This window comes from Castanea sativa, chromosome 8 (assembly GCF_040712315.1).
Source record: "Castanea sativa cultivar Marrone di Chiusa Pesio chromosome 8, ASM4071231v1".
Taxonomy (NCBI): Eukaryota; Viridiplantae; Streptophyta; class Magnoliopsida; order Fagales; family Fagaceae; genus Castanea; species Castanea sativa.
The window spans coordinates 11,802,184-11,811,878 of record NC_134020.1 but is presented as its reverse complement, the minus strand read 5'-3'; the positions used below and the strand labels follow the sequence as shown (position 1 = coordinate 11,811,878).

The 9,695-nt window shown below is 36.9% G+C and overlaps 1 protein-coding gene across 1 annotated transcript in view; it reads left to right on the top strand.

The window, feature by feature from the left end:
• Nucleotides 1-1,921: 1,921 nt before the first annotated feature.
• The window catches only part of LOC142606867 (seipin-1), a 29,942-nt gene continuing 22,168 nt past the window's right edge, over nucleotides 1,922-9,695 (top strand). The window contains exon 1 of the mRNA XM_075778230.1: nucleotides 1,922-2,526. Within this exon, the coding sequence (XP_075634345.1) occupies nucleotides 1,957-2,526 (570 nt within the window). The 5' untranslated portion in view covers nucleotides 1,922-1,956. The remainder of the gene's footprint in view (nucleotides 2,527-9,695) is intronic.

The following is a 9,695-nucleotide window of genomic DNA, read 5'->3' as shown; positions in this document are numbered from 1 at the left end:
AACATGTTTAAATGAAAAAGAAATGATAAGCTATCTAACACTGATTCATGTGATTTCGATTTGAGATGGTAGAACTAATTTCGGATTTGTATGTGTTCTTCATTTGGAATCAATTTGGAATTTTTCTTTTTTGAAAGTTCTAATATGTCCAAGTATGCAAAAAGATCATCAATGGCTTGGTTGCTCACAACATTAGACCCATAAACTTTTAAGGGATTAAACTATTTGACTTTTGGTTTATTTTAAGATTATAAATGTTATTTTGAGCTATGAATCTAAATTTTTATGATGTTATGAAGAAAAATATTTTTTTTTCCACTATTGTAAGTTTAATTTTTTCCCCCTTATTCAAAGTGTGTTAATATATGTTACTATGATGAAGTATGATTTGATTTACTTTTGATGATGTTATATAAAAAAGAAAAATACATTTGAGATGCTAGAAAAATACAACAAAAAATTATAAATAAAAATCCCGTGCATTTGCATAGCTTACAAGCTAGTATAGATTAAACGTCAAAGCTCAGAGAAAATCAAGTTACAATCTAAATTGAATTTCAATTGGAGTCTAATTATGCGCTATGTGTTTCATTTAAGTTTTAATTTTTGTGCCAAATGAATTATTTAGTGTAAAAATTGTAAAGTCTAAATTCAATTAGATTCTAAATTGGATTTCAATTGGAGTCCAATTTTTCACCATGCGTCTATTTAATTTTTTAATTTTTGTGTCAAGTGATTTATTGGATACAAAAACCGAAAAGTTTAAATCCAATTAAATTCCAAATTATATATATATATATATATATATAATATGAGAAATCACTACGTATTTTTTAAAATTTCTGGTAAGCTAATATTATAATTTCAACATCTTCTAAAAAAACAAGGTATAGTTTGAAATCTATAATTGTAATTGTTTTTAATTATATTCGTGTATATGCACACAGTTATATAGTAATTTTATATAATATGTGATTTCTGCTGTTGTCTCCAAATAATGTTCGAAATTGGAATAGTACATGTGGGTTTGTTATAGCTCCTTTTTGAGTGAGGACTTTTTTTTTTTTTTTTTTTTTGATATTGATCTTTGGGTTTAGGGTTTAGGAGAGAAGGGTCATGGGTGGTTGATTTGAAGGACGAAGTTGATAGAAATCACTGAGTTTAGAGAGGGGGTAACCACCCAACCATGCAATCCCTCTTTTTGAAGCTGTTGAGTGTGAAGAAGAAGGAGAAGCAAAACCCTTTTGGGTGAGGACATTTAACACTTCTTAATATGATGTAGAAGCAAGGAGCAGGCTGAAAAAAAAAAAAAATAAAGAAGGAATGAAGAAGCAAGGTATAGACAAAACGCTTGGCACCTGTCTTTTATCATGGATTTGTTCATAATCTCTATGATCTATTTTAAGCTCTTCTCAGAAAAAGGGAGAAGTGGTCCCACTTTACTGGGCTACAAGCCCATTTGGTCCCAAGTTTCATTCTCAGATTTTTTTGGTGGTCTCTCTTCTTTTTGGAAATTGAATTTGTCATCTTTAGGGGAAAAAAAATAGTTACAGTCTTTCAGTACCGTGTTTTAACTTTTAACTTTCTTAATTGTATTGGATAATTTAAGAAAAAACTTAATTCAATGCAATTTTGTAATTAAAGAATCGTAATATACAGCAACTAAACAACTGCAATTACTTTTTAAACGAAAAGTTATAAATTGTTTTGGGTAGTCGTGGTAGATAAACACAATTACTATCTTAGGGACAGAAATAGGAATAGAATGAGTTTGTCCCACAACAGATGTCATCTCATTACACTACCTTGTCACCACGTTTCACCACCCCTCTCATGCAAAAGACACATGTAAAGTTCCACAATCCACCTCTGCGCCTCTCTCTCTCTCTCTCTCTCATGAAAGCGAATCCTATAGCCAGAGTCATCACCATCGACCCTCCATCCCCACCACCAGATATGGAGGAGGAGCAGGAGGTGGGCTGTGAAGAAGCCTATTCTCCCATACCAAATCCATTGCAATGCTTCACAAAACTAATACTCTTCCAAGCAGACTTGATATACAACTCCTTGACCTTTCTCTTCTCGCCTATCTCTTGCTTTCTCTCCATTCTCCACGAGTTCTGTCACCGAACTGAGGAGACCAAAGACACTGTGGAATCCACAATCCACAAAGTCCCCTCCACGATCACCCATGGTAGCACCCTGTTGTTGAAGATGCTTAGTTTGGGCTTCCTAGGAGCTGCATACGTATGCGTGGTTTTGATGGTAGTGTTGGTCCTAGCTGTTCTTTTGGGTGTTGGGTTGTTGCAACTGTGGGTGGACCAACCTGTTTTTGTGAGGGAGAGCTTGTATTTTGACTATACTGAGCCTCTTCCTAAGGCTGTTTTTCATTTTTGTAATGTTAGGGCTGAAAGGAATAACCGGAGGAAGAAACCGATGGGTGTTCCAATAGGGCACACATTTCATGTTACTTTGGTGCTTTTGATGCCTGAATCTGACTTCAATAGAGACATTGGGGTGTTTCAGGTATGCCCAATTCTTTCAAATTAATATTAATTCTTTTTTCTTTTCTTTTTTTATCTACTTTATTTAGTCTATTCCCCCAAGTTTACTTTATGGTTTTTAGATGTCACTTTGGGACATGAGTTGGTAATTGGGAAAGAAAAGAACATAGGACACTATTTTTTTTCTTTTTTTCGTGCTTCCGTTGCACCTTTTCCCTTCCCCTTCCCCTGGACCTAGTCTCCCTGGACCTAGTCTCCCCCGAATCTTCCCCTCGTTCATTCCCATTGCTACCTCACATTTCTCTAAACCTTTATATCTTCCCTAACCACAACCTCACCCTACCTGGCCTCTGCGTTAGAAATACTGAATTTATTGTATTTCTTTACTAATAAAATATAAATGAGTGTTTCTCGTTAGAAATACTGAATTTATTGTATTTCTTTACTAATAAAATATAAATGAGTGTTTTTATATAGAAGATAGAGAGTGTAGTACAATTACATTTGCTATACAAGATAAATAAAGTCAACTTTAGGCCTATAGCCTATTCCACATTATCAGCCCCTCAAATGTAAGGTGGGTGTGAGACCAACTTAAGCTTGTTAACTAAAGTACAAATGATAACTTGGTGAAGATATTTGCAAGTTGATCTTTAGAGGAGACTAAGAATAGCTTGAGGGTACTAAGAACATGATAATAACAGATAAAATTACAATCAATCTCGGTGTGTTTAGTCCATTCATAGAAAACATCATTGTGAGTAATATAAATAACACTCTGGTTATCACAATAACAAGGAGTTGCAGAAGATGTAAACACACCTAAATTCTTAAGAAGCCATCGGAGCTAGAGGAGTTCAGATGCAATATCATTAAGGGCACGATATTTCACATCAATGTTGGAGCAGGCCATAACGGTTTGTTTGTTTCTTCGCCAAAAGATTAGAGAAGAACCAAGAAGAAAACAATAAACAGTGGTTGACCTATGATCAGTGGGATCTCATATCTAATCAACATCAGAGAATGCATGGAGAATAAGAGGAGACTGAGTAGAGTAGTAAAGGCTATGAAAGAGAGTGTCATTTAGGTATTGAAGAATGCCCTAGACAGCAACATGGTGAGTTGAACGTGGAGGAGACAAAAACTAGCTCACTTTGTGAATAGTATAAGAAATGTTTGAACGAGTAACAATGAGATAAACTAGGCTGCCAACTAATTGTCTGTAAAAAGAAGGATTAGACAATGGTTTCCCAGTTGAGGGAGTTAAATGCGTATTAAGTTTAACTAGAATGTCAACAGTCTTACTATTAGTGAATTCAGCTCGAGACAAAAGTTTAGAAGCATACTTGGCTTGAGTAGTATAAAGTCCATCAGTGAAATGAGTAATTTTAAGACCTAAGAAGTAGCTGAAATGTCCAAGATTGTTCATCTCAAATTGCTAACTAAGAAAATCCTTGAGTCCAAGATTTCTTTGTCACACCAGTAGTGTCTTTATCGGTGTGATGAAGAAATAATGCAGAATCATAAGGAGTAACAGTGTAACCTAAGAGAAAGATGTTGAGCTGAACTTGGCAAACCTAGCTCATGGAGCTTGTTTAAGGCCATGAAGTGCATGTCGAAGGTGAAAAACCTTCTTTGATTCAATAGCGAGATCAGGAGGAGGTTGCATAAATTCCTATTAAGAAAGACATTTTTGATATCCATATGAAAACGATCCCATTTACTGGTAGGGGTAATAGCTAAAAGGGCATGAATAGCTGAGATTCAAGCAACCGGAGCAAAGGGTTCTTCACAACCAATCTCATACTCTTGTGTAAAATCTTTTGCGACAAGATGAGCTTTATAACGCTTAATGGACAAATAAGATCGAGTCTTGATCCTGTAGATTTTGCAAGGGGAGAGTCACCAAATCTTATGTATGGTTTTTAGATAATACATCAAGTTCCTCTTTCATTGCAATTTGCTATAAAGGGTCAGTAGAGACCTTACGATAAGTGTGAGGCTTGTGTCATGTAGCAAGGGCAGTGTAACAATGATGGTTAAGTTAATGTGCAATAATGGATCTTACTTGAGTTGAGTGACGAGGTAGAATGTCTTGTCCAAGATCTTCAGGCAAAGCAAAATTAGGGGAGTTAGGCTCAAATTTGGGTAGCTTATCTTCGACCTGTTCATTTTCCACCTATTTATTTGGTGGTTGGACAGAGAAGTATATAGGAGGATCAAGAGCAACTATAGAAGGAATATGTGGCTCATCTGGAAAAAATTCTAAGACAGAGGAGGTAGACAGGGAGGCACAGAAGTGAGAGAGTTCAACAAAGGAGCAATGTTCCCAAAAGACAACATTTAGGGAGACACGAAAATGATAAGAGATAGGATCATAACACCGATACCCCCTTTTAAGTTTCACCATAGAAAATGAAACAACAAAGCCTGGATCAAGGCTCAGGTTTATTGTGCTCATAAGGCTGAAGAAGAACAGAAAAGGAAGAGTTGAGAGAGCGTAAGTGGTGATAGTTAGGAGCTGATCCAAAAAGGCACTCATATGGAGTTTGGTTTTAGACGACAGTGATGGGAATGCGATTAATAACATGAATAGCATGAAGAGCAACTTAGCCCTAAAAAGGAGTAAGAACTTTAGCAGAGAGAATGAGAGCATGAATGGTGTCAAGAATATGACGAAATTCTTTGTTTGGCTCTACCATTTCACTAAGAGGTACGTAGAAAAGTTAGGTGATGAATAGTGCCATAGGAATGCAAAATAGTTTGGAAAGCATGTTGAGTGTATTCAAGAGCATTGTCAGATCAAAAAATTTTAACGTGTTTGGAAAGTTGAGCTTCATCCATTTATGCAAAGTTACAATATAATTGTAACAATTTAGAACAACAGAAAGTATGAAAAATCCAGCTATAACGAGAATAATCATTAACAAAAACAAAAAAATATCGAGATCTACCAATTCTAGAGATAGAGGAAGGTGCCTAGATCAGATTGAATTAGGTCAAAGATATCAAAACATGAATTACTAGTATTGAAAGGCAAAGTTGGTTTTTTTTCCTAACTGACACGAAACACAATCAAAAAATGTTTTAAACACTGAAACAAACCAGTAAAAGCTAAGTGTTGTACCCAAAAGGAAGATGTATGACTGAGTCGGTCATGCGACAGTGCAAGAGAAGGTATAGAAGAAATCACAATAGTTGTAGTAGCAATAGAAATAGGAGCAATAAGTGAAAGACGAAGGTTGTCCACGGGAAACATATGCCCAACTCTAGGACTAGTCCCAAGCTCCTGTGGCATCCTTGGATCTAGCACAATAAACCCAGTATAATCAAAGGTAATGCAATGATCCAATTTAGCTAATTGTTCCACACAAAAAAAAAAAATTGTAAGAAAGGTTAGGAACTTTAAAGATCCTAGGAATCGAGAGTTTAAAAGTTAAAATAGAACCTATATTATGAACAAACATTGTGGACCTATTTACTATGCGAATATTAAAAGGGTGTGGTGCAGATTCAAATTGAGAAAATAAGGACGAGTGAGGTGTCATGTGATTGCAACAAACAGAATTCATAAGCCAAAAGGAATGAGACATACTAGATAAAATTAAGAGAGAAGAAAAAAAAGATGCATTACCAACCATACGAATTGTATTAGCAATGATTTTTTGCAAGTTGACTGTGAAATTGGTGATAATGTATCTAGAAGACTTGGACTTCGTGGAGATGTGAGCCATTGGTTGGATATTTTCAGTGTTAGCAATAAAAGCAGCAAAAATGGAAACATTTAATTTGTTGCAATGATAGCAAGTCTTAATATTATGGCCAAGACGTTTGGTTGGATTATTGGCAAGTCTTAATAATTTGGCCAAGACGTTTGCAAAAGTTGCAAAATTATTTGTTGGATTTCCACAATCATTGCAATAAGAAGAAGACATGTCCTTGTTCTTCATTTATAAGCAAAATATTTAAAAATGGACGGCAAAAATGAAATCTAAACAAAAAATTGGGTAAGGAGCACCTGGACTGCAAAAAGTCAACTTTGGCAAAAAAGTCAACAATCAACCCTGTAGAGTCATAGTCAATTGTTGGAGGTCAACTGGGGGTCACGTCAGTGGATGACGCAAGCTGATGTAAGCAGGTGACATGGAAAATGAAGTCAGCTAGGGCTGACGTGGCAACTGACATGGTAGATGACGTAATAGGATGGCGTCTCACATGACGTTAGTAGGTGCTAGATAAGTGGCAGATAGGTGCGTAGACGAAGAAGCAAAAGCTTTAGAAAAAACATAGGGTATCCAATGACGTCGATTCTTTCTAATGATGTAGATTGAAGAAAAAAGATCCCAATGGCAGCAGCGACGACAAGATCGGAGCAAAACTTATGGCAGTGACCGAGAAGGCAATGGTCTCCAGTGTGTGATGGTGGCGGCAACGTAAACTTTGACGGCAACGTTGATGGTAGAGGCAGTAGAGAACACTAAGAAGACAAGATTGCAAATATTACACCAAAAAGTTAGAGTAGTGGCTCTGATACCGCGTTAGAAATACTAAATGAATGTATTGTATTAATCTAGTAATAAAATATACATGAGTGCCTTTATATAGGAGACAGAGTGTGCAGTACTTATATGTGTGCTATACAAGTTAAATAAGGTGGCTAAGGCCCATAGCCTATTACACATTAACACTTTGAAAGTTACACCACCACATTCACCGCCTCCCATGTCACCTTTTCCTTAACCATCTTTCTTATCCCAGTGACCAACCAGCATTCTATTTCTCTTAAGCATGGATGTCTTCTACGTTGCCAACTGTAACAATCAATGTGTACGTCTAGAACTCCCACCAAATCAAAACACAATAAAATCGCCTTAAATTTTTCTACTAGGCAAACTTGTCTCCTTTAAGTATCGTCTAGGATGTGGTCACTAGATCTTGAAGGACAGTATATCCCCTTGAAGTTAATTGTCTAGATAAAGACATATTCATGTTTAGCTTCCTTCACAAAGTAGATCTACACAAGGTTTTCCAAAGAAGTCAATGGTCCATCCACAATGGGCGTCTCATGCTAAAACCGTGGAACCCAAAACTTGATTGGTGTGAAGTGCATTTCACCTTCGCTACGTTTTGGATTCGAGTTCATAGTCTTCCTTACCTGTGGAAATCGGAGGAAAATCTAAGGAAAATTGGATCAAAAGCTAAAAATGTTGAAGAGGTTGATTTTGTTGGCAACGTTTGGAGAAGGTTCATTCTTATAAAAGTCGAGGTGGATATCACACAACCACTCTGCCCAGGTGTCTTCCTTCTCCATGATAATTTAAATGATTTATGGGTTAGTTTAAAGTATGAAAAACTTGTAGAAGTTTGTTACAAATGTGGTCTTATTGGCCATGAAGAGAGACATTGCAAAGGTAACATGCTTTGCCTTCAAAATCCTTTAGGCGTACCCCATAGCCTGTGGTTAAGAGCAGACAATGATGAATCCCTACTAGATGTGTACACCGTACCCCATAGCCCGAACTCAAACTAGGAAAACAACAAATCAGTAACGGTACAAAACCAAAAGAATGTCGGTATAAATGAGACAAACTCTTTATTCTCTCAGTACACAGGCCCTATTTCCACTATCATCTACTTAGCTAACAATGGCTATAGTGTGTCGGATCACACTCCAAATCAAGACGGCCAGTTAAAAACAAATATCATGATCTAAGGTCCTCCAAGTCATATTCAAGTTGCAGTTCCAAGCCCAAGCCCTCTACCTTCATCCAAAACAACATGAGGTAATTTTCAGAATAGCCGAAGTTTGCAACACAACATAGTTCGTTAGCAAGAACGGGAAAGAAATGAGGAAAATAACATCTCGAGCCTTAGAGGCTCGAGTTCGGTGGAAAAATTGAGCCTCAAAGACTCGAGTTTTGATTGCTGAGATGGACAAGATTTTGCCACATGGAACTCGAGTCTTAAAGACTCGAGTTCCACAGAAGAACACGAACGAAGATGGCGATGAATATGAAGAACCAAAAATGGGAAGAAGAAGTAGAACAGGGGAAGAAGAAGCGGAAGTACTAATCAGCCAGTGATTCAAATTTACAATAACTTTCCCCAATCCTATACCTAAGTGGCACTAAATATTCTTGCTGTCCATCGACTTCAATTGAATAAACTTCAATTTTAGGTGGGTATCGATGATGCTCGCGGGGTACAAAAACAAGGCACAAAAGAATTCCCATCCACTCATCACACCTATTAAAAGGCACCTGTATGTTCACGGGTTGATCTGACGAAGAAGAATATGGAAAGAAGAACAAAGGAAGGAGAAGCAACACAGGAAAGTAAATGGTGGAACTCAAGTTTTAAAAACTCGAGTTCCACGTGGATTTTTTTTCCACGTCCGCTCCCACCCCTTACAACTCGAGTTTTAAAAACTCAATTTCTATCTTGGAACTCGAGTTTTAGAAACTCGAGATGCTAGTTTGCTGAATAATTTGCAAACTAGACAACTAACTAAAATATTAAAAAAATAAAGCTAAATGGAAAAAAAATAAATTCAAACAGCATCCCCACCACACCTAGCATAATTAATCTGCACCAAACATTGCACTCAGATATCATCAAACCCCCTTCTTCTCCTCATCACAACCAACCCACCCTTATACTCAATTCTTCACCTATTCCACTTCCATCCCAACAAACTACACACCAACCCACCCTGCTCAAAAGGAAAGTCACCAAACATGAATTAGCTATTTTTGCCAAAAGGTTGAGGAAATCAATTGAAGGGCTAGAAGCGGAAACAGCTACACTGATCTCCCAATCTCACCTAGAGCACTCCATTCTAGTTAAAAGAAAAATATCAAGTAACACTTATCCCACCAAAATTTGAGGTGAGCCCCTGAAAATCTCACGTAAGAAATTTTTCATCACGGGCTGTTACTTCCAATGAAACTTCCAATTATGTGTCTTGCTCATCTACTATTCCTATGGTCGAGGAGACAGGCCTTATCAAGCCCCTAACCTCTCCATTGGGATCTCAGAATGGAACTGTCGAGGTATCTGCAATGCCTCGATAGTTCAAGCTGTAAGGGCTTAAATAAAATGGTTGAAGCCTGACTTAATTTAAGTGAAACTAAAGCAAAAGCAAAATGTATGGAGGAAGTCAACAGTTCTATTGGATTTGATGTTGTTTTT